Source organism: Vanacampus margaritifer, chromosome 1 (genome assembly GCF_051991255.1).
Source record: "Vanacampus margaritifer isolate UIUO_Vmar chromosome 1, RoL_Vmar_1.0, whole genome shotgun sequence".
Lineage (NCBI taxonomy): Eukaryota > Metazoa > Chordata > Actinopteri > Syngnathiformes > Syngnathidae > Vanacampus > Vanacampus margaritifer.
This window is the reverse complement of record NC_135432.1, coordinates 54,963,317-54,989,522: the sequence shown is the minus strand read 5'-3', so window position 1 is coordinate 54,989,522 and position 26,206 is coordinate 54,963,317. Positions and strand designations below refer to the sequence as shown.

The 26,206-nt window shown below is 37.9% G+C and overlaps 1 protein-coding gene across 3 annotated transcripts in view; it reads left to right on the top strand.

Moving 5' to 3' along the window:
• arhgef10 (Rho guanine nucleotide exchange factor (GEF) 10) overlaps window positions 1-26,043 on the top strand; it is a 49,078-nt gene extending 23,035 nt beyond the window's left edge. For all 3 annotated transcript variants that reach the window (XM_077555321.1, XM_077555310.1, XM_077555319.1), the window contains 11 exons: window positions 2,049-2,164; window positions 3,241-3,368; window positions 4,421-4,521; window positions 4,635-4,756; window positions 5,474-5,560; window positions 7,737-7,963; window positions 9,931-10,088; window positions 14,693-14,835; window positions 15,803-15,977; window positions 22,270-22,392; window positions 23,889-26,043. In XM_077555321.1, coding sequence (XP_077411447.1) covers window positions 2,049-2,164; window positions 3,241-3,368; window positions 4,421-4,521; window positions 4,635-4,756; window positions 5,474-5,560; window positions 7,737-7,963; window positions 9,931-10,088; window positions 14,693-14,835; window positions 15,803-15,977; window positions 22,270-22,392; window positions 23,889-24,394 — 1,886 coding nt within the window. In that variant the 3' untranslated portion in view covers window positions 24,395-26,043. The remainder of the gene's footprint in view (window positions 1-2,048; window positions 2,165-3,240; window positions 3,369-4,420; window positions 4,522-4,634; window positions 4,757-5,473; window positions 5,561-7,736; window positions 7,964-9,930; window positions 10,089-14,692; window positions 14,836-15,802; window positions 15,978-22,269; window positions 22,393-23,888) is intronic.
• The last annotated feature ends 163 nt before the right edge of the window (window positions 26,044-26,206 follow it).

Below are 26,206 nucleotides of genomic sequence, written 5' to 3'. Positions count from 1 at the left end.
ATGGCAGAAACAGACCTCCGTAATATCTGGTCTGATTGAAGGGCATTCACAAGGTTCCAACTGGCAGAATGGCAGCTTTCTCTTGCCCTGATATAACTGCTTGTTTGTACAATATTTGGATCTCCTTACTTTTGACATGTTCCGGAAAGAATTATTGGATGGATTCCCCCCCTATTCAATTGTAAGTTGTCTTGCTCTAATATATACTGTAATTCATATGACAAAAACAAAATCAGTATAGGAAAACATGCGCCTTGCAATTTAAGCCAGTCAGTCAGTTAGATGCATTCATTCCCTAACCAGTTAATCTATTCAAATAATATCTAACCTTTATCTGGAAATTTGAACACATTTTTCAATCTTCTGTGGTGAAGCAGTATCAGACGACCACACAAACCTGGTCTTGTAGTCTGTGCATCCAACAGTTTTCGAACAGTTATCCTGTTCCGGGTCACAGGCCAGCTAAACCTGATCCCAGCTGACTTTGAAGGAGCGGAGGGATACATACCGGACTGGTTACCGTTATATAGACTAATACTCACACTGATATTTAAACTGATGGACAATTTAGAGTCTACCAAGTAACCTTATGTGGGACAGAGGTGGAAAATTCAGGTCCAGAAAGTCAAAACCCTGCCACAGTTTGGCTTTAGCGCATAGGTGCTAGCTAGCTAGCTTCCTAGCGAGCTCCCATGGTGCTCATTTACCTACTAGCTAGCATCAGGGGCTAAAGCCAAACTGTGGCAGGATTCTTACTTTTTGGACTTAGATTTGCCACCTCTGATGTGGGATAATAATCATGGGAGAACACAGAAAACGCAAACCAACACAGGAAGTACTTTACATGCAAAGTCCAGGTCAGAGCCAAGATTTAAGATTATGAGACGTGGTGTTATGTGCCCACTTGCAGCGCCATTTTGCTTGTTTTAGGGGTTGTCTAATTGCTGGTGTGGCTCTCGTGTGAACATTTTGAAGGATGCGCCTCTTGGCCTGTTTTGTTTGAAAAATGCTGGCTGTCTCACAAAGAGTCATTCATGAGTTGGACACTAATTTCACAAGCCATCACAATCACAGTTCAGCAGTGAATGGGCAATTTAATGAGCAAAATTATTTTAATGAATGCACCTCAGGTCAGAGGTTCTAGATGCATTAATTCAAATACTGTAGCTGTGTTTGCTTGTGAAAAATGTTAATGAAGTATAAACTTATTTTTAATTTACACTAATTGATAGCACCTGTTTAAAAAAACTTTTATACAATTTAAAGACAAATAACATCTGAGTGACCAAAATGGGTCTGGATAATAGGAACACATGTTCAGCAAAAAGCACTCTGGTTTTGACTGAATACAAATGGACCGTTATAGAACACGCTTCTGACATGACACGCCGCATATCAGTCATGGAGGGTTTATTCAGCCTTTCTGCCTGAATTCCTGACCTGAATTCAACCCCTTTGTGTCTGTTTATTCTAATAGTTGAGCCATGAAAATCACAAACAGCTTCTTTTGTAAAGAACAAACAAAACGACAAAAGAGCATAATGCCTTCTTGGATTTTCTTTTATCAGTCGTTCATGCAAATAAATATTAATAGAGATCATAATTTGAATGGCATTGTCAACATCCACAGTAAAGATGACCGGTAATAGGCTACTCACCAAACCACTGCAATCAAGATAATACTCTGATTCTAATAGTTTGCCAGTTTTTGAATATACTAACCATTCAGGGTTTTTATTTTGTATTAATTCATTTTAAGTTGACAGTTGGAAATTAATTATTGCCTTGACAATGTGGTTTTTACTCTGCTTTGGGAGGCAAATGTTTGCCTTGCACCCCAACCCGTTTGATAAGTGCAAAAAAAAGGCAATGCTTAAAGCCATCTGGACTAAGCCATGCCCAGTTTGCAGAGCTTGCGGCCATTACTGTGAGAAACAGACCTATCACCCTTTTATTGATCTCCGTTTGCTCTCTGTGCTTGCATTTGTCTTGGGAATGTCCGCTTTTACGCAATCTGTGTCACCTTTTGCTTCTGTGCGTCTGTGTAGACAAACTCTACATGGGCCCAGGTCAGCTGTACCAGGATCTGCAGAACCTAATCCATGACCTCAGCCTGGTCAACCAGATCTCTGGACTGATCGGCAGCCTCAAAGGCAACTACCAGGTAGCTTTGTCATTTACACCGTGACCGGATGTCAACACTGAAATCAGTATCATGTAGGTTTTTTTTTTCTTTTCTCGTCAGTACCGCCCAAACTGAGGTAACAGTACCTGTTAAGCTCCTAGGGAAGCATTTCCCATGTGTGTGTGTTAATTGGGACATACTGATTAAAAGAGGCTGTGTCTCTTGACATCAAATTTAATATGCTAAATGACACAGATTCTAATTAATGGTTTCCAAATTGCTACATTTAGTGAAAGATTAAGACATTGGTGTCATCAAATGACTTTATTTAAAACTCATCCAATTCCAAGGACACATTTTTGTCTTTTAAGAATCCAAACATTCAATCCCAGGTACATATTGTATTTTTTTCATGTCGACGGCCTGAAAATGGCTGACACAGGAGGAGTTAAACCTGCAGCAATGTTAGTTCATTATTTGATGGGACCAAAATCCATTTAACTCTCTTTGGTTCATTTTTGTATAAACAGTTCTTTTTGTGTGCAAGTTTTCTAATTTTAGTTAAAAATTGTTGTCGCAAGGTTTTTATTTAAATAAGAACATTAGCAAGGCCTGTGTAAAACAAAATAACACAAAGTAAATTAATTAATATATATCGTAAGTAGATAAGTGAATACGTAAATAAAAAATAATAATTACCACCAGATACATGTAATAATAAATATTAGTAGGTACGTAAAAATAAATAAAAATCAGTACATTAATAACGTATAATAAATAAAATTTAAGAACATATACTAAATTGACATTCTTTATCTTCAATTGAGATATTACATTATTTAAGTTTTCCAAATGTGCAGGGCATGGGAACAACTTAAGATATTTGTTTGTGATACATTTTTTGACTCTGCACAGTGTTGTTGTTGTCTATATTAGGAAATCTTCAACTATTGTTTGCTACAAAAGATAAGTAATGTATTTTCCCTGTATTGAGTAGCAATGTAGCCTATCATTTGGTTAGTGAACAATATTTTAGAAATGGTTAATTTTTCCTTTACTATAAAACACTCTTCTCTCTGCTTCTGGCTTTTTAAAATCCACTCCTGCTTGTTTAGAATGTGAACCCCACTGTGGCCCAGGACTGGCTATCGGGTCTCCAGAGGCTGATTCTGAAGAAGGAAGAAGAGATTAGGGCAGCTGACCGATGCAGGATCCAGCTTCAGCTGCCTGGCAAACAAGACAAGTCAGTTTTGTTTTTTTCCCGTTTTTTTTTTTTTATTGCAACTACATTCCTCAGCAGTTTGGTTGCCCTTCACATGCATAGGCAACGACATATTTTGAGTAGCTGCGTGGTCACTTATTCCCTTTACCCCTTTTCCTGCGTCTCCTCTCACTCCATGTTCATAGTTGTAGGAGAGAGAGAGCATTAGAGCACACTTGGATGAACGTGTTCCTCCATTAACCCTAATCGGAGATATGAATCGCAAGCGAGGAAACGTCCATCTTTTACTAAAGGCCAACCAGGGCAGCAGCTGTTTCCCAACATGAAGGCTGATGTCACATTTACATACGTACTGATAAAGCCTGGATGTTGTACCCGAAGGGTGCACGTGCAGTCGGGCACCTTGTTTTTGCCTTTTTTTTTTGCATTCTCCTTAATTGTCTTATTAGCCTTCTGGCTTTTATTTTTTTTATCATTCTCATTATTTCTGCCCTTAGCTAGTAGGGGTGTGAATTGCCTAGTACCTGGCGATTCGATTCATAGGTCACGATTTGATTCGATTCGATACCGATTAATCCCGATGTGAATCTATAAATTGATTGTTGTGATTTTTTATTTTTATTTTTACTCAAATTTAGAAAATACTAATCAGTAAACTTGTACATGTACACTGTAAGATTTGTATGAAAATGTATTTATTTATCTGAAAATTCAGGTTGCAGTCTGTTTCATGTTTGAACAGCACTGAAATAAAATATTAAGGCTTAATGTTCCATTAATATAACATTCTTCCATGCTTAATGTGTGAATCCTAACCCTAAGTAAGACGTTTTGTTGAATATTCCCATAAAAAATGTATGTTTAAAAAAATTGATTCGGCCGCATATCGAATCGATTCGAGAATTGCGCGCTGTAATATCGCGATATATTGCTGAATCGATTTTTTCTAACAACCCTATTACCTAGTGAGATTATGCTTGGAAAAAAATGTGCTTGTTTTTTTTTTCTCAAAATGCAAAAAAGTCAAAGCTGCAACATTTTTTTTTTTTTAATGGTCCTCTCCTTGTCAGCAGATTGGGCAAAGCCACATACTTCAGTGCAGTGTTCAATACTCTCAACCCAGCCATCAAACAGTCATGGATCAGCAACTTGCAAATGGCCAAACTGGCTCTAGGTACAGTCCACTACCAGGCTGTAAATTGCTTCCTTGTGTGCGCTTCACAATCAATGTCCCGTTTCAAGTATAAGCAGGACTGTTAAGCATCCTGTGTGTGTATTTTATATTAGAGGAAGACAATCTTCAGGGCTGGCTGTTTGCAGAAGATGATGGAAATCAACTCAAAAAGCAGAAACACCCTCTATTGCTCAAACAGATGCCCGTTGTCATGTCTAAACTGCAAGAGTTCAAGGTGAGAAAAGCGTTTGCTGTGGGCAGAAGCTTTGTGCATATTGCTATCAAAGTATTACACTACCATGAAAGAAAATGTATTTATTTTCAGACAGACCGACTAAAGTCTGTGTCCCAGATTGTGTGTTGAGCGAATTGACGCGCCTCTTGTAGTGACTCACTTTGGCAGTATTTGCCGACCAATTTTTATTCACCGCTCGTGGCCAAAAATAGCAGAAAAGCTGCCATTATAATTAATATTGTCCTGTTTGTAGCACATACAACTGATATACAAGAGAAAAATTAATAACTGCCATCATTAATATCCAAAATATACGCAAGTAGAAACAACACAAAGTAACACAGAAGTGAAAATACTGCTAGCGCCACAATTGCTTCAGTTTGTGCAGTTTACACTTTAACTTGAAGAAACACCTAGAGTATATATATCCCAAAATGGTATTTCTTAAAATTGCAAGAAATGAATGGCAATTTGCTATTCTTCTCATTTCTAGTTCCCTATTAATGGTCGGCCGCTGTCGATAGCTACTTATCTTTTTTAGGGACATTCAACTCAGTCTACTGTATATTTTTGTGTTGCACATAACACTGACGACCAGAGCCAATATATATATATATATATATATATATATATATATATATTTTTTTTTTTACCATTTCTGATGAATTATCCTTTAACTCTGTATAATGCTCCATGCTTTCTCCATCTCTGTGTCAGGTGGAGTGTGCGGTTCACAACCCGGAGCCCTACATCAATACCGAGAGCACAGCAGACACTCCTGTTCTGGGCCACGGTTGTGTCTGGGTAAGATGTCTTTCCACCATCTTTTAGATCATAATTGATCATATATAATGTATCATTTATTTCATTATATATCATATTTAATCTATTTACATTATTTTAAATAGTACCCACTTCAGCACTATTCAAAAACTCAAGTACTTTTTAACTATATGCCACGGAGGAGGCGGGACTTCCGACTTCCGGTTTTTCACCCATCAACTTTGTTTCCGTTTCCGGTTATGACGTCATTGGCCGCGTCCCAATACTCGTACGAATAGTTTTATACTGCAATGACATTTGTGCCAACGCGCCGCGTGACAAACGCGTCGGATGATGTGCGTGCAGTGTTTGTCCACATTAATGTGATTTATTGCATGAGGGAGGTGGAAAAGCCAGTATTGGGACGCGGCCGACAGTAATCGGAAACATTATTGCTGTGTGTTTTACGGAAGTCCGTAGCATCTAGTCAGTTAAGCACACATGCCATGGAAACAGACACAGCTGTTTTTTCACAATCAATATGTTTTTCATTCTATTTCATTCAGAGCATGTGTTTTTGTTGTAAGGTTATTTAGCGTCCCCTTAAACTAATTTGCTGCATTTAAAAAAAAAAAAAAGAGCTACATTTTCAATATCCACGTGACATTATGTTCAATAATTATATATAAACCAAATCTGCCAAATGACAAAATAGACTATCTCCTTTTTGCCTTGTCCCGTTCTTTTATAATCGACAGTAGAAAAATGTAGGTTGCACAAAAAGCAGCCGTTACCCCCATGCACTCTCAAACTGTGTTTATTTCATATAAAATGGGGCAGTAATGTCGTGGTTGTGCATCAGTAAAGTTGATTCCAAGTTTAACAGTTACAGTGGAGCATAATCAGACCCCCCCCCCACCCCCCACATCTAGCCACATTGAAAAAAAAATCAAATTTACAAGTATACTTGTCAAAGGCAGGGAATTAAGTGAAATTGTCAGTGTTCTGAAAATGTTTTCTTTGTACTTTGACATTTTCCTTAAAATAAATATTAGCTCACAGAACCTTGCTTAGCACTGCTAATGTAACAGTTTGGCAATTAGGGGGAAACTCAAAACATACCTGACTAGGACTGATTATTTTCTCAGTGTGGCAACACGTGAAGCCATATATCACTGCAAAAAGAACTGTAGAAAATTAAAAAAATTTTTTTTTTTAGTAAAATAGAAAATTATTACTTCAAATAAGCAAAATGATCTGCCAACAGAACAAGAAAATTGTACTTAAATTTACCTGTAAGATTTTGAAAAATAAGAAAATAATACTAGCGCCATATCAACCACTGCGGTGTTGAAAATAGTATTTTCAGACTAAAAACAAGTAATGTTGACTTTTTTCAAGCTGTAATAAATAAAACAATATTCTTAAAATACATGAGTAATTTTTTTTACGCTTGGATAACTTCAGTGCCCAGCAGGGAGGTAACAGGTCCCATTTTCTTTGTCACGACCTAGCCAGGAGTTGAACCCACAACCTTCAAGTCTGAGGGTAAGCACTCTACCACTGAGCTGGTACTGAAAGAAGGAAAAATGACCTTAGTAAATAGAACGAAATGAACCATATTGCACTCGTCTGTTTTCATAATTGTATTTTTTCCCCCGTTGATCTTACTACTAGATTATGCAAAATCTTAAAATAAGAAAACTCATGAAACCCCAGTTCAGGGTCTTTGATGTTGGTTAGTTGTCATCTTAAAATGTGGGAAATGCTTATTTTAATCCTCACAATACTTAAAACTGGCTGTTAACACTCAATGCCAAGACTGCCTGATTAAATAAGATAATTAAGTAATAAGTATCTTAAAATAAGCACAATGATCTTGCCTGACTATTTCATTTTAAGTAAAAATAACTTGTCAAATCAAAATAAGCAAATTTAGGTTAATTTTAAGAAATTATATTTTAAGATTTTATTTTTTGCAGTGTAGATTGTGTTGTTTAAGTTGTTACAGCTGTGTTGTTTTTAGCATAACGCAATGTTTTAGAGATTTCTATTTTCGGTCCTTATGTGCTGTTAATTATTTGATCTTTGAATTATTTTCTGTATTTGATTTCTTTGCTTTTGTGTCCTCACCAGTCTTGGCTTACCGAATAGTTTTATGAGCGCAATTAAAACATCCTAAGCACTCCAATGTAAGCACATTGCACTCACATTGCAGGTTGCAAGTTGCACCAACCAGATGGGCCAAATAGCCATCGTTGCCATGCAGAGCTGCAGCCCAAAGGTGACCGAGTGCTTCAATGTGGAGTCTCGTATCCTGTGCATGGCATACGTCCCATCAGAAGAGTTTCCGGAGAATGATGACAAAGTCCAACAAAACGATCAGATCTTGCTGTCAAAAGCCAGTGTTACACCCACTGTTTGCCTGGGCATGGAGGAGGGCAGGTAATATATAATACTTAAGTCACGTGTCCCAATACATTGTCGAATGTGTCATTTAGCATGAGCTAACACCATCCGTTTTTTGATACCGCTTCTCCTTATTAGGGTTGCGGGTGTGCTAGAGCCGATCTTACCTGACTTTGGGCATTAGTACAGGCCACACAGGGAGACTAGAGCCAAGATTTGAACCCGAACATCAGAATTGCGAGGCACATGTGCTATACACTTGCTACAGTGCTTCTCACAGATTAGCGTCTTTCCAACAAGGTTAAAATCCAACAATGGTTAAAAATCTCTGTAATTATATTATTCTGAGATTTGTTTCTAAATAAATTGTATACTTTTGAAAATAAGTGCTAATAACATGGGCAACAAACTGTCACCTTTTCAGTTTTCCTTTTTTTCTTTTTTTGGGCGTGGCTAAACTTGACTGACCTTCATTCATACTCAGCAGTTATCCTGCACAATTGTGACTTTCAGTTAGCTGGATAATTGTGCCTACAGCCTGACAATGCCTCTCACCTTTGGATAGTCTGCTGGCGTGGCCACCTTAAGAGTGCCTTGTGGTTGGCTGTGAGTGCATGCACGTTGTACAGAGAGGCTGAATTGTGAGGAGGGAACAAAAAATGACAAATTCCCATTTACTTTTTTTGGGGGGATAGTTTTAACAAACCTACCAAATAAAACTTATATGATGCATATTCATTAGTCTAATAAAGCTTTTTTTATTTGAAATGCATAATCCTCAGGTGTATGTATGTGTTTAGCATTAATAAAGTATTTTAAAAAAATGTTTTAATTATTTTTACGTTTTTGGGATGTCTGCATTCATTTTCATCCCAAAAACATCAAAATGTATAAAAAATGGGCGAGGGGGACAAAAGTGTTTTTCACATAGCAGTAAATTTATCGTGTGTAGGCAACCTGATTATTATGCAATTTAAACAATATACTTTATGTATTTTAAATACATACTCTCATTATTATTAGTTGAGTAAATATACATTAATTAATATATTAGTACTAACTCTTTGACTGCCAAAAACGTTAAATAACGTTTAGTAAAATCCTAGGGAGGAGTGCCAAAGACGTTAAAAGACAAAACCGAGGTGAAACTAACCATTTTTTATTGTTGATTACTCAAAAACGGAATAAGGTAGAAACAAACTTTTTTTTCTGATGAAAGATGGGAGTCCAATCTTTCATTTGGTAGTATGTGTGTTTCCATAGTCCAAACACATCATTTTCTGTGGACCTTGAAAGATCAGTCAAAATGCTTAAATCGGCTGGCACCCACGGCATCCCTTTTCTGAAAACGTCTGGCAGTCAAAGAGCTAAATACATAAACCTGAGGATTATGCATTTCAAATAAATAGGCTTTATTGGACTAATGAATATGTATCATTTAAGGTTGATTTGATAGGTTTGTGTTAAAATGATCTAGAAAAGTACATGGGAATTTGTCACGTGAAAAAAAAAAACAATTAAAGAAGATGCATTGTGCCATTTAAAAAGGTCACGTTAAAGCTTTTTCTACATCATGCATGCTCCACCAATACCCAGATGAGTACGAAGAGCCCTGACTGTTTTACTCTGACAGCTTTTATCTTCCCTTTTATAGTCGAGTGTGCGGACCCTGCACACTCGACTTTCTTTGGGGAGGGGCGGAGTTTTTCTTACCTCATTTGAAGTCATGTCTTCGTTTGTGGCTGTCGCTTTAAGATCGTGCACGTACTCGCACGCGCATCATGAACGAGCCTGACACAGAGGTGGCAGTCGCGAGTAAAAAAGTGACAAACTGCACAAAGATCCTTTACGTTAGGCTTGAAATATTTCTGTGAGCGCAGTATAGTGTTACACCACGCCACATTCCAACTTTTGTTTTAAAATGAATAGCACTCTGACATGATCATAAGTAATAAAAATCTAACTTGAAACAAAAGTACTGCATCTGCTTTTTTTTTTTCCAGCATTATTGTCTATAAAAGCAGCCAGCGGTCCAAGAAAGTGCGCCTGCAGCAGTTCTTCACCCCAGACAAATCCACCGTCACTAGCTTGGCTTACATGAAACTCTGTTTGTATGCTGGCCTGGTCAGCGGCTCTGTGGCCATCTACTCCAAATCACAAGGTACGTCTCTCAGTGGGATGGCTTAATGCAATGTTTGTTGACCCTATTAAATGGCCCAAATGAGGCTAATCATAGTAAAGCCACTGTTATTGTGTCAAACAGAAACATATTCACTTCGAAAATTGTGTTTTAAAACGGTGTAAGCGAGCACCATTTGCTGGACTATTTAGTCTGAGCCTGACCTGAATGGATGTCAGTTTCAACCATAACACAATAATCAGTGCAGTGTTGCTAAAGTTGGTGGCGCTTTCAGTCGGTGTTAGGAAATGAGAGGCTCACTGTGCATGGAATGATCACGGGTCAAGCTTTCTTCTGTGTTGTGGTCCTGTTTCCATTTGCTTGGTTGTCTGGGAGAAGTCGTTCTGAAAGAGGTGACCTATTTAATGTCCTCGCTTCCAGACATACGCAGAGAGAGGAAAGGATCCAAGCTGGACTCTCTTCCCACAGTCTGTGCCATTCTCTCTTTTGTTCCATCTGCTACATGGCTTTCATACATTCGCTCTGGTTTTATTCACGTACATTTTTCATAATGATGTGCATGTAAAGATGTCATTGCTTCAAATACTTCTATGCCAAATGCACCATTTGTTTTAGTAACTACAGTCAGACATTTCTCAAGTTGTCTTCACATGACTCAAATCAGATGTCTCAGCTTAGTTTCCAGCGACTTTTCTTCTGCAAAGCTCATCTGTTAGCTGTCTGTGTGAAAAATAGTGCTCACACTGAATTGTGTTTTTGACTTCCCATCACAACTCGCTTTGCTTGACACATTTTTTTCCCCCCTTCTTCGTCAGAGGTGTCAAATCCAGGTCAAGAAAGTAAAAACCCTACCAGAGTTTGGCTTTGGCTCCAGGTGCTAGCTCGCTAGCTCCCTGGGTGCTCGTTACTTGTTAGGGCGCTAGCTAGCTAGCACAAGGGGCTAGGCCAAAACTGTCGCAGGGTTTTTACTTTCTGGACCTGGATTTGACATCTCTGCTAATTAGAAAACATCACAGTAAGTCTCTGTTAGGGTTTGACATAGCTGAATATTAATTTTTTTGGCCTTTTATCCTCTCAGCCTGATTTTGTCCCTGGAGGAACTCTTTTGCTGAAATGTGACGCTTCATGCTAAAATTTTGACTCATGTTGTATCATTCAGTGGGATAACGGTTGCCTGGGTCACTGTAGCAACTCATTCACTCGCAGCCTTTTTCACTAAAACAATCCCCTTCACTCCCGGCTTTTTGACTGATTTTGCAAGGCCCACAGAATATTGTGTTCTATTGTCTATAACATGAAACCTACCAAAAGAAAGATTAAAGTCTCTTCTTTCATCAGGGGAAAAAAAGTACATTTCTATCTGTTTCAGTTTTGCAGCATTTAGCATTGGAATATAGCTAAGTTTCATCATTATTCACAAATCTGTTTAGAATTCTGAGTAATTGAGGTTTTTTTTCAACATGGTCCTGGTTCATTTTCTATGCTCTGCTGCCACCTGATGGCCGTTTGTGTAATAACGACCATTTCTTCAACCGTTCTTTGCGGTTGAGAAGCTGCATCAAAGCCTTCTGTATGCTCTAGCATTAAAACACGTATAAATATGTCTTTGGGATACTTAAAACATTTAAAATAGAACATATTTATACGTTTTTGGGAGCAAATAAGTTAAGAACATTTCAATAACTGACTTTTGCTAAAACTTTTTTTTTTTTTTTTAGGTGGAGCAGAACATGAGGCCTAAAGCTCAAATTAAAATATGTAATTAAAATACAACTAACTTAGTTAAATTGATCATTTTCCCGCTTCTTTGGCAGCCGTTTCGCACAACTAGTGAAGGAAAAAAAACTGTGCCCCTGAATAGATGCTGCCACATATGCCTGCAGTTTTTCAAGATAACCTTGCTGATCCAAACTTAAGAATTCCTAATGATCAGCTAATCAATTATTGATTAGCTCACAGCGATTCATTATATCTTAAAGCAAAGCTTCTGTGTAAAAACAAGAACACAAGCAGCCTCCATTCCTCTGCGGAGTGCTGTCACGCTGCTCAAACAATAAATTGGGACAAGAGATCAAAAAGTGCTAAAGTGACAGTGACACTGCTTTGCATTCTTCGTATGTGATGCTGGTCAGTCATCGTCAGTCTGCCCTGCTTGCTTTTGCTTTATGGTTGGCTATGGGCGAGAAGTTGTTTTTTAAAAAAATGTTGGTAGCACTGTTGTGAAATGAAACAAATATTCTGTTTTGATGGTTTGTTTATGCACATGCACGCGTGAACAGCATATTAAGTTCGCTTCAGTTGACGCAGTCATGAAGGGACCAATGAGAACTTATATAAGACTGCAAGTTAGCACTTTTTTATTTTTGTGTTTTTCCGGCATGCCTCAATCCTTTTTCATTTACTCTTTTCTGAATGAAGATCTGTAAAAATAATATAGCAAGGGTGTTGCTGGAATGCTAATTCCAGCTAGCCACCATAGCGTGAGGTTACTTCTGTTTTCGCAGTCATTGGTGTACTGCTCTTCTGAGGGAAATCTCTCCCAGCGTGGCACCTCTCCTCCTCTCCTTCCCTTCTTCAATAGCTGCCTCTGTGCCTCCCCTTGAACAAACACTGTTGGTGAGGCCCTGTTCACTTCCTGGTTGAGATTAGGTAAATCGATGTGGCATCTGGAGGAAATGAACTTCAATTTTTGGACTCTTTTTTTGGGGGAGATTTTTGTGCCCTTTTTGCTGAGTAATGCACACTGGAGACGCATTTTGATATTGCATATTATAGTTAATCAAATTTTTTTTACCGGTGTATTAAATTATTTAGTATTTTTTGTTTTGCATCTTATTTATTTTATTTATTTAAATATTATTAATATTTATTTTATTATTTTTATTGTATATTATTGTTTTTAATTTAATTTATTTTATTTAGATTATGACCGACAAAAAATCTATACCTACAGTATATGGATAAATATTTTCACGACGGTTGGGGGGATGAATGAAAATACACGGGAGCATCTAAATGTAAATACTATATAGATACACAAAACTTCAAACTGACAATTGATTTAGTGACGCTCACTCTAAAGACTTGACAATAAAATGAGTTTAAGTGGGAGAAAATGAAAGAACTGAATAAGTATACCTGTGAAGTTACTTAAAGAAGACTATTAATGATTGTATCAGCTACGGCACACTCTAAAAAGAGAATTGTTGAACCATTTTAAGATTAAACAGAGAATTGTTAACAGCAACTTAATACAATTATTTCAAGTGGTAACACATGATTGAATTAAGTTAATCCAAAGTGAATATATTAAGTTTAATTAATTATGAGTTAATTAAACTAAATATATTCACTTCCCATCACAACAAACTTAATATATTCACTTTATATTAACTTAATTCAATTGAAGCAATTTTATTCTCTGTTTAATCTTAAATTGGTTCATCAATTCTCTTTTTAGGGTGCAGTGGGTTTTGTTGTTTTTACATCATTATGCATGGGTCATGTCATGGGTCAGAGGGCATTCACTTTGAATTAGAAAACTCCAAATATGAATCTTATTAGTGTTTGATGGGCTTGGCACCATCACTGTATGTAGGTTGTGCAACACCAAAGTCCACTGTAGATGGGCAATAATGCTGGAACTGGCCTAAGTCTATTTTAACTCGTTCACTGCCATTGACGGCTATAGACGTCAAAAATTCATTTGAACTATTTCTATTTTAACTCATTCATTGCCATTGACGGCTATAGACGTCAAAAATTCATTTGAACGGTTTCTATTAGTTTAACATGTTTTCCCACTTTTGTTAACCACAGTATGAAAACCTAGATTTTTTTTTAATTGTACATTTAGAACAGATATCAAATGTGTGATTAATCGTGAGTTAACAAGTGAATTCATGTGATTAATTACGATAAAAAATGTTAACGCCCATCATTTTTTTAAATCTTTTTTTTTTTAATCACGTCAGGCGATTAAAATTTTTAATTGTGATTAATCGCATGACTTCAATAGTTAACTCACCATTAATCACACATTTTATATCTGTTATAAATGTACAATAAAAACATTTTTCTAGGTTTTCATACTCTTGTTAACAAAAGTGGAAAAAAAATGTTAAACTAATTGAAATAGTTAAAAGGAAATTTTGGCATTTATAGAATGGCAGTGAATGAGTTAGAATTTATTTTTTTTGTTAAATCAAATCAAATGTGTGCTCCCTATGTGCTCTGCATGCAGTGTTTGATCTGTGCTGAGCTGCCACTGTGGGTGCCAGGCACATGGAGAGAGCTGCGTGTGTAGGAGGTGCGAGCAGGATGGAGCATTTGCGATGACTAATGCTTCACAGCACATCCATCTTCATAGATATTCATCGCCAAGGCTATGAAACCCATCGATGGCCTCTCCACCAGTATTAGAAGTGTTCTTGATGCAAATGACCTTTTATAGGTGACATTTATAAAGGCACGGCGTCAACATAACCTCGATAAAGTTCAAGAAGAAGGACCTTTTATTGTGAGCTCGCAATGAGCCGTGCGGGTAGTACAAGTGCAAAGGTTGCCGTGAATGTACATAACTCCGTGTTTGAATGTAATATTGGATCTGTCACTGTGCATTCCAGATGGGTTATGGATCAGCGATAAGCCCACCGTGGTGAAGCTGGGGGTCTTGCCCATCAAAGCCATGCTGGCTGTGGAAGAGCACCTCTGGGCTTCATCGGGCGGGCAGGTCTTCATCATTAGCGCACAGACGCACTGTGTGGAGGTAGGTACTGCAAAAAAGAGGTCAAGTTGCTTCATTTTTTTTTTTTGTGTTAATCTTTGTGAGGGGTAAGAAAAAAGTGCCTATTTTTGTCTTATCTGTCCAAGACTGCCTGTGCAAATCACACAGGAAGCACACTCAAGTGGAAGACATAATGGCAGCCCAAATCATCTCCTTAAGTCTGTGGGAAAGTGTGGCCTTTTAAAAAGTTGCACGAAAATAAAAAAACGTAAGCGTCATGTGACAATAATAATACTAATATTTGTCTTCCTCGTTCCATATCCTGGAATATGGCTAAGAATGTGTGTGCCCTCGTTTCAAAAATGGATGCACCTGCCATGTGACCTGAAATAGTCCCGTCCGTCCGTCCCACTGACATGCACTCACTCATAATCTGTTTAGCCTCATTAAGCTCATTATGTTGGACCACCTGCCTATCTTTGCTCTTATTCCGTTTGCCACTGAGGAATTGGACTTGATCCAGTCGCACGGGGTGAAACGTATACAAGTAATTGAGTTCTCGTGTTTACATCGTTGATCAATTAACACACGTTCAACGCGTTTCATGCCTGATTATAAGACACCTTTTTAGTAGCATGTTGCTCCCCAGGTGCTTGTGAATGTGAACCGCTCGACTAAATTTAACTCCGCCTACACGTAGTGCAATGTGCGGTGAGTTGTGTAACTGGTTTATTGGATTCCTTAATGTGAATTTATTTTTACGCATTTAAAGCTTGCAAATCTTTTATACCCACATTTGAAGTCATAAAAAATATATATATCTTTTTTTTAATGATCCATGTTTGAATTTATTACTTAAATACTTAGTAATAAATATTTTATTTTTATTTTATTTTATTATTTATTTATTTTATTTTATTATTTATTTTATTTTATTATTTATTTTATTTATTTATTTTTATGCACATCCTAATTTCCCTCTCACCTGTCTTTATTTCCCCCACCCCAGAGGCAACTGGAGGCGCATCAGGAGGAAGGTATGGTGGTGTCCCACATGGTGGTGGCCGGCGTGGGCATCTGGATTGCCTTCAGCTCAGGGTCCACCTTGCGCCTCTTTCACACGGAGACCCTGGAGCACCTGCAGGACATTAATGTTGCAACACCTGTCAACAAAATATTGCCTGGTAAGATAGCATCATTTACAATGAATATGAACCAGCGTTAGACTTGAAGAAACTTGAAGGGAATTTTGAGCCTTACCGATTTTCAAAAATGTGACAAAAAAAAAGAGCAGCACAAGACTTCTTTTTTCATTTCTCTTCAAATGTCAATCATTTTTTTCCACATAAATAAGTTTTTCAAATGCTGATGCATCCATGGACAGTGACCTCATATTTCTACGGCCCCTTCAAGTCCAAACACTGAACAAGTAACCTTTCATTTGCACTCTATTCAGTGATGTACCAAAAACGTGTGACCCCATGGGGTCCTTTTTCTTTTTTTGCCTTAAAGTCAGATCCAAGTGACAAACTCAAGAGTAAAAGGATTCAAACAAAGTTGCTCAGTAAAACATTGTACAAACCTCAATTCCAATGACGTCAGGACATTGTTAAAATGTCAATGCAAACAGTATAAAATAATTTGCTAATTGATGGCAAAATCACCATCACATATTAACTCATTCACTGCCATTGACTGCTGGAGACGTCAAAAAATCATTTTTACTATTTCTATTAGTTTAACTTTTTTTTCCCACTTGTGGTAACAAGAGTATGAAAACCTAAAAAAAAATTTTTTTCTACATTTAGAACGGATATAAAATGTATGATTAATCGTTATTTAAGTCATGTGATTAATTACAATTAAAAATTGTAATCGCCTGACGCCCTAATTATAAAATAAAAAATTAGGGGTGTCAGATGATTAAAATTTGTAATCGTAATTAATCGCATGACTTCAATAGTTTACTCACGATTAATCACAAATTGTATATCTGTTATAAATGTACAGTAAAAAAAATCTAGGTTTTCATAAAAAATTAAATGAAATTTAAAAAAAAAAAAGTTAAACTAATAGAAATAGTTAAAATGAATTTTTGACGTCTATAGCCATCAATGGCAGTGAATGGGTTAATAGAAGCCCTGAGGTGTTGATTGAGAAAGATTTCATGTGTTTATGAAGTGTTTATTTGAGTGAAAACTTAAGACCCCACATTTAAAATAATCGATTCATTTTATGAATTGATAGCAGGCTCGAAAAAAAAAAATTGATTCGATATTATTTTTATTTTTATTTTTTTAACCCTACACTATATATACCATCACAGGCGCTGACTTTTGAACTTGCGCTGATAACAGTCTTGATATGTTTTCCTCTTTGGGCTGGAGGACATGACATCCGTAACAAACATTTACCAAAAAAGTAAAAAATAATTGGAATGTGGACTTGTCAGATCATGGAACACTTTTCCACTTCGTCTGCGTCAATCTCAGGTAAGATTGGACACAGAGAAGCCAACGGCGTTTCGGGGGTGTTGTTGATATAGTTTTCGCTATGCAGGTTCGAGTTTTAACTTGCATTTGTAGATGAACTGACAACGCTTTTCTGTGTTCCTTAGCCCATGTGGCAATACCATTTACACAATGATGCTAGTTTTGAATGCAGTACCCCTAGTGGATCCAAGGTCGCGGGTTTTCACTGTTGGTTATCAGCCTGCCCGCGTACATGCAGGAGATTTCCATCGATTCTCTGGATCTTCAGACAATATTATGGTTGACGGTGATGAAAAAATTCTTTGTAATTGTATATTGGACCATTTTTTAGCCCTGTCGGCCTAATCGGAGACCAGACGAATACAGACTTTGCTTGTGTATGTCTTAGTAAGAATCAGAAATTTAAAAACCTTCTTGCACAATTGGAAACAATCATCATAATGCATTGCTGAGCACGTTTTTAATTCTTAAAATGTCCACTTCCCAAACCAAATATAGAATTACCAGTAAATGGGGGTTGTTATGATGTGAGCAAAGGTTTCTGTTTAAAGAGCAATTTAAATACTTTTTGTCATTTGACCATAATGGCTCTCTTTTACTCTGTGCTTGTTTAAGCTTGTAAAGCTGTAATTATTGGCTCATCCAGTCAGCAAAACAAAAGGTGAACAATGGGTCACAAGCTTGCTATCTTTTTAAATGCCGATACTGTTTTATTGGGAGAAAATTCCCAAATTATTCTCGTCCTCACAACTCTGCCGCAAAGTGTTGCTGACAACGTTGAGTGCAAATCAAATTAAATGTCAGCACGGTAAATGTCCCATGCTGAAGTCATCAGAGAAGCTGGCTGCTACTTTGAATCTTTTAATCCGCTGTGTTGCATCAGCCTTGACCCAAAAACACGCAGCCTAAAAGAATGAATGCAATCGGGGAGATGAGATGTGTCTGGAAAGTCCGCATGTGCGTCTTACTGTCTTTGTCTTGTGATGAAAGTGAGTGACATTTAGTCATGTTGGCTGCCATCTTATATGCGTGCCGTGGTTGCTTACAAGTTTTGTTCTTCAATCCCTCGTCAGCATCAGCACTGCTGGTAGCTGAGATGGCTCGAACGGTGTGCGCCGCCTTTCTTTTGCCACAAGATGACAGTAACATTTACAACTATTTGGCTGAAAGAAGAATGCAGTTTCCTGGCGGCTCATTTTGCACATCTGGCATTTCTTTCACGTCTTGCAGCATTTAATCGGACATGAAAGTCCAATCCCAAGCCATGAAGTGCATAGATTTGAGGAGGTGGTATGCAATTACTTGGGCGGGGAATACACAACCAAGAGCAAAAAAAAAAAGCTGACTCGTAAGAAAATGGACTGAAGTGGAAAATTGAGACCGTTTATTTTGTTGAAGTGTGTTCACCTGATCTAGTGGCGACCTCCCTGTGATAGACACTTACAAATTGGTAGCCCTTTCTTCAGAGACGTATGAATGAGAAAAGCTATCAGAGACAAATTCCTTGTGTTATTTTATTTATTTATTTATTTATTTATATTTATTTTGCATAACTAGTCAAAAATACTCCGTTTCTGTAAGTGAAGCAGACGGCTGCTTTCTGCTCCTGCAGGTTTATTCTTATCGAGACTTTTCCAGAATGCTCTCCGGGGGATTTATCACCACAAGTTGTTACCGTAGGCCAGAATTAGACGAGGAAATGTGCAGCCTGTGCATCATCTTTGGTGTAATTAGAGTACAAAGTTGGCTGCAAGAGAAACAGTAATGTGTTTTGGATTTGGAACTGGGTTCAACGTGAGTTAGTAGACAGACTTGGTACCTCCAAAAGACCCAAAAGGGGTTGTTGTCCCATGTGGAAATTGACTCAAATTCAGCAAGCATCTCAAGCAGGGTTCCGTCATTGCATCAGATTCGAACCCAGGTCTTTATTAGATCCCTTTGTAAAATGTTTGTAATTTAACCAGTACTGTCTTTTCAGGTTATTATGATATATTAAATGTATGCACACACAGAATACACAGTCACATTGAGAAAGTTCAAGTCAGGTAAGGTCACAGATGCGCTTAAAAAAAAGAAAATTGGGGGCGAAGCGGTTTATTTGTTTATATCGTTAATGTCCTAACTGGGTATTTTTGCAAAATATTGCTGACCCTGATAAAAAAAATAATAATAATAAAAATAAGCAATGAAAATAAAAATGGATCACAAATAACTTATGCCACAAACATTGAAGTATATTTTCATAGCCATTGCATTGACATTCACTCCATTTCCATTATTTGTTATTGAAAGACTAGATTCTAAACAGAGGTGGCAAATCCAGGTCCAGAAAGTAAAAACCCTGCCACAGTTTGTCTTAAGCCCCTGATGCTATCTATCTAGCTAGCTCCTTAAAAGGTAAACAAGCACCATGGGAGCTAGCTAGGGAGATAGCTAAAAGGTAAACAAGCACCATGGGAGCTAGCTAGGGAGCTAGCTAAAAGGTAAACAAGCACCATGGGAGCTAGCTAGGGAGCTAGCTAAAAGGTAAACAAGCACCATGGGAGCTAGCTAGGGAGCTAGCTAAAAGGTAAACAAGCACCATGGGAGCTAGCTAGGGAACTAGCTAAAAGGTAAACAAGCACCATAGGAGCTAGCTAGGTAGCTAGCTAAAAGGTAAACAAGCACCATGGGAGCCAGCTAGGGAGCTAGCTAAAAGGTAAACAAGCACCATGGGAGCTAGCTAGGGAGCTAGCTAAAAGGTAAACAAGCACCATAGGAGCTAGCTAGGTAGCTAGCTAAAAGGTAAACAAGCACCATGGGAGCTAGCTAGGGAGCTAGCTAAAAGGTAAACAAGTACCATGGGCGCTAGCTAGGGAGCTAGCTAGCTAGCACCTGGGGATAAAGCCATACTGTAGCAGGGTTTTTACTTTCTGGACCTGGATTTGCCACCTCTGATTCTAAATAATAACAAATCTTGGTAAACTTGTGGCCCGGTATGTTTTATGCTCATGCTTCAAGGTTCCACAACACGAATAAATCAAATAATGTTGACATGATTTTTGCATGTGTACAAAATACATACGAGTGATATCAGGAAAATTGGGGCGTTTTCGTTTATGTGATGGCTTCACTCAGAAGCATTTTTTAAATTTTGCCCTTCTCATGTTCACACATGTTGGAACAATTGCACTACTCACCTTCATTTCTGTCTGATGGTTCTTTGTAGCGCCTTGGCATAATATGCTGTAATAGCAGCCATTTTCATGCTTAAGCCTTGTTAAGTGCAGCTCATATTTTAGAGGAATTCTATGTAATAGTAGTTGGTATTTTTTTTGTGCTGTGCAGTAGCATTAACCCGTTTTTGGTTGTTTTTGCTGGCGTTGTTGTACAGTATGTTTGTAAGAAAGCAAGATGATGGTGGCAGTCAGTCGGGTTGCAGGGTGTGGCTTTTTGTCTAATGCCGTGTGACCTAAAAAGGCAGCCATGCATGTTTTAATGAGACAAACATCAGAGGAGGGGCCAATAAAGTATACCACTGGCTTGTTATTTACATTACTATTATTTCTTATCTAGGATCAGTTATGATTCTTGGGTTCCCATTTTACAGATGTGCACGCCGGTACAAGTTTCACCTACCGTGGTTTTTGTGGTGGTGCGCCTCTGGGTGTTACAGAAAGTAGACTGCGCTCGGGCTAAAAACGGGTGCATCTTAATTTTCATTTCGGGACAAGTCTAATTTAGCGTGTTTGTGAATTTGAGCACGCCCCCGCCGTTTCTGGCAATTTGGTAACAAAGTAGAATCCATTTTAGACTCGGTGAAAGCAGGTCTCAATGGTAACGTAGGTTGTACTAAACCCAACTGTAGCACTTGGTCAAAATGGAGCCACAGTCCCCCTGATTAAAAAGTGACAATCGACATATTAACAGAAGACACAGAGCACTTTATCAGTTTAAAAGTCTACGGCTAATCCCGAAGAATGCTCTCTTCTCCACCCATAGAGGAGAAGCACAATTGCGCACACGGTGCTGTTATTCTTAGTGCGAATGAATTGCTGGTGCTGTGTGATATTTAGTCCTCCCCCCTGCTGTTACTTGTCAGGGCTAAGTGCGGATCAAAGTGTTGCTCCCTGTAGGATCAGCATCGTGTGGATGTTCACTCTGGATTTATTTTAGTTCACCCTCTGGGTGGGGAACTCCAAATATTATGAAAGTTGACCAAACCCCCTCAACCAGCAATGTTGTTTTTCTGCTCACTGTGGGCCTTCATTAGAAGCACATGTGGCCAAGATTGTCAGTCCTCAGTTAGGCTTTAGACTGTACCTGAGCAATACCAGAGTGGTGGCGTGCCCCGTGTAAGGGGTCACCTCTAGTCAGGGGGGGGGGGGGGGGGACCATTTTTTTCTGCAGCCAAAGAAGATTAGCGTGAGGGAGGAAATTCAAGTCAAGCTGTTGACACGACAGCCTTGCCCCGCACCAGTCAACCATTTTCTTAAATTATTTTTTCTTAGATCATAGATATTTGTAGTCCTGACAAAGCTCATATCTGTGATGTGTCAAATTCCAACTCCCACAATCTATCAACTTGATTGCCTTCCTTTATGAACAGAACTCTAAACACGAGTTATTGTGCATTCAAACAGGTGGCATTGTTCTGCCATCGCTGCCACAAGCTCGCCTGCATAGAGGCACGGCTTGTTGCTTAATTACAGTATTACGCATCAGTCATCCTGTTATGTAACACTCTTGTGTTCCTTTGTGCAAGCAAGGCTTGAAAAGAGCTACATTTATTCAGTATCTGGTCGGCGTTGCCTTGGAGATGGATAAACCTCGTCGCTGCAGAAATATACAGACTCACCTTCATCAAATAACGTTTTATATAGCCTCCTCAAATGGCTTCCTTTTTCATTGGAGATTCACAAAACACTATTTGGATAAAAGTATATATTAGTTGTGAGATCTCGAATCCGGTCCCTCAACCCTCCTTCCGTTTTTTTTTCTCCAGGGAACCAGAGAGTGTCAGTGAGCAGTTTGCTGGTTTGCCACGGTATGCTGCTGGTCGGAACCAACCTGGGCGTCACTGTGGCCCTCTCCGTCCCCAGACTGCAGGGTATCCCCAAGGTCACAGGTAACACAGTTTGAGAATATTGAGATTTGTATACATAGGTAGGTGTAAGTGTTTGATATTTGGTCCACTAGTTAATGCCAGCATAATGTGAAATGCCAGAAACAGTACTGTTAAAAATGTACTGTCCCTTTCACCAGCGTCCAACATGAAACACTAATGCCACCTAGTAGCCGAACATTGCCTCAACACAAATCTGTGAATCAATCGTTTGTCACTACTTATAACTGTCTACTTTTTAGCTTCAAATAACTTGAATTAATTACTTTCTATAAAATTACCGTTTCAGTGAACTAAAAGATACAACCCCTTTTGTATTTGGTTAACCATATTGGTCTACTTTTTTTTTTTTAATTAACAAGTATGAAAAACTTGAAAAAGATATTTTATTGTACATATAGAACAGATAAAGCATGCAATTAATTTACAATTAATCACAAGTGAACAATTGTAACTAGACAAAGTGCAATTTCTGCAGAAATTTTGCGGGAATGCTGAAAAAGCCAAATGCTATAAGCTGAATGCTAAGATTTGAAAGCATGTGCTCATGAAGTAAATTGAAAGATAAATGACTAAAGTACTAAAATGTGGTCCGAGCAGGGTTTGAACCCAGGTTCTCCGTGGTGGGAGGCAATTCATGGCTAATGTCATATTTGTCATCTGATGTGAAAAGCTAACATTTAATCATTTCAGTGAAATTATAATCCATTTCCTGATATGATAGTCAGCTGGTATCGAACCATCGAATGTACTAAAATGTGGTCCAAGCGGGGTTTATACCCAGGTTCTCCGTGGTAGAAGGTAATTGCTCTAAGCTTTAGGTTTTTAACTCATTCACTGTCATTGACGGCTATAGACGTAAAAAATTATTAATATAGCTATTTCTAGTAATTATTAATTTTTTTCACTTTTGGTAACAAAAGTATGAAAAACTAGAATTTTCTATTTATTTTACATTTAGAACAGATATAAAATTTATGATTAATCGTGAGTTAACAATTGAAGTCATGCGATTAATTACAATTAAAAATGTTAATCGCCTGATGCGATTTAAAAATATATATAAAAAATTAGGGGCGTCAGGCGATTAAGATTTCTAATCGTAATTAATTGCATGACTTCACTAGTTAACTCACGATTAATCCCAAATTTTATATCTGTTCTAAATGTACAATTAAAAAAATCTAGGTTTTCATACTCTTGGAAAAAATGTTAAACTAATAAAAAATAGTTCAAATGAAGTTTTGGCGTCTATAGCAGTCAATGGCAGTCAATGAGTTAAAAACGGTACTAAAAACATAAAATTAGTATTGCTGATACCTGCAGGAACACTGTTTTCCTGGAGCTCAGTTTGGGACCCTCTCTGCCTCTTCGGTCTTATTTATACGGTGCCTCTACAGTAGACCTCCAGTGCAGCCATTGCATTGGATTTCACGAGTTTGTTATGTACCTAATCAATCATTAAGAATGAGCACTTAAGAGGTTGTGTGCGTCTTCAGGTCGGGGCATGGTATCCTTGCACGCCCACAGCGGCCCAGTTAAGTTCCTAACTGTGGCCACAGCGGTGTGCAACCGACCCCCGGGCCTCCCATCCCCCGCCTCCTCAACATCAGCCCAGCCAGTAGAGCCAGAGGACGGAGACGGCTCTCTGCCTCCCTCAGATTCCACTCCGCCCCCACCTCAGGGCCAAGGACTAAGGCTGGGAGAGGCGGGTTGCACCACCATGGCTCTCCAGGACTCGCTGTCTTCCTCATCCTGCGGCTCTTTAGTTCAGTCCCAAGGTTCCTTGGAGCACGGGCCCGAGGACGGGGCCCTCTATGACGTGCTCCATGATCCGGCCCACCACCAGAGGGGCCGCCGCGCCAGCAAGGTGGACGTCAGCTCTCTCCTGGTGGTTTCCGGAGGTCTTGGCCACCGCCGGGTGAATAAAAAGTCCAAGCAGTCACGCCATGAGGACAACATCTCAACCGTCTTGATCTGGCAGATCCCCTTGCTCAACATGTGAAACACAACTGAATTGCCAGGAGGCAGTTTCAAAAAGGGATGTTTTCATAATCATGCAAATGTTTCCACTCATTTCAGGCACACATACAGTGGTTATAAGAAGTCTACACACCCCTGTTCAAATGCCAGATATAAAAGAATGAGACCAAGGTAAATGTTTGTTTGTTTTTTAAATGAACTATCATTTATTAAAAATAACTAATATTACAGCATCTACTGAATCACAGAAGTAGAAGAAGTCTATTCTTAGTTTGTGTCTGCATGACAACAATATACAGCTAAGGCAAGCACACCAGAAAGTGCAGCACGTTTTCATTTTTTTTTTAAAATTAAGTCGTGTAGGTCATATTAACTCGTTCACTGCCATTGACGGCTATAGACGTCAATTTTTTTTTAAACTATTTCTATTAATTTCACATTTTTTTCCCACTTTTGTTAACAAGAGTATGAAAACCTAAAAAAAAAAAATTGTACATTTAGAACAGATATAAAATTTGTGATTAATCGTGAGTTAACTCTTGAAGTCATACGATTAATTACGATTAAAAAATGTAATCGTCTGACGACCCTAATTTTTTTAATATTTTCTTTTTTGTTTGATTACTTAATTATTTAAACTCAAGATTAATCACAAATTTTATATCTGTTCTATATCTACAATACATTTTTTCTGGGTTTTCATACTTTTGTTGACAAAAGTGGAAAAAAATGATAGAAATGGTTCAAATGAATTTTTGACGTCTATAGCCGTCAATGGCAGTGAATGAGTTAATCGTGGAAAAGGTTTTGAAAGTATAATAAATTGAGAATTGTGACTTTATTCTCAGATTTTTTTTTTCCCTCTTCACTGGCCCTAATCCTCTTCCATACATTTGACCAGGGGTGTGTAGACATTTTATGTCCACTTTATGTACCAAAGACATATTACTAATTATTATGGACAAATGGTGCCGAGCAGACTGCCTTGTTTGAACCAGAATGTCAATATTTGCCTCCACTACAGTATTTGATGATACCTTATTGTAAGATAAATGTAATGTAACTTTTGTGTCAAAAACAGACTGCAGGCTAACATTACATGACTCGCCACTTATAGTTTGTATAAATTGTACAAGACCACAGTTTGTAAAACAGTGTTGAGACTTTATTTTTTTTTCCGCATGAGGCCCGTGAAGTTATAATGTGGTTGTTATATAAACATTATTTTTTTTTAATTATTATGATAGGATCATGTATAAGGAAGTCTGTGGACTTGTTGGGTTGTAAATATGGAGTTCACTCCGAATTGTCTGTCCGCGTTCTTTGAGTAATATAAAATATCATGTCATTAAACTGGCCCAGTGTTTCCCACTTGTGCGTTTACAAAGAAAATGGATAAAAAAGGTGAAATAACATTGACTGATTTTTGTTTTGGAAAGACTAGGATGTCTGGCTGGCCAGTGTTCTCCACAAGTGGAAAAATATTTTATTAACAAGGAAAGTTTTTTTGTTTGTTTTTCCAGCCCAGAATTGTCTTCTGTTACTCAGTTAAAAATATTTAAGAGACTGTAAAAACATTTTTTTATTTTGTTGTTGTATACATGTGTATGTATTGGAAATAATTTCTTCTGTTATGTTCTTAATCAACATATAAACATTGTTTTATTGAGATTCTTCTGTCCTTTGAGTTATAAAGATGCACCTTTTTCAGAAATTATAACCTATCCTTGGGAATACTGTAGAAACTTTTGCATATGACTGGTCAGATGACTATACAAAACTAGCAGTTTTAGAAAGAAAAATAAGATACAATTCTCCAGTCATGGCGCCTTTA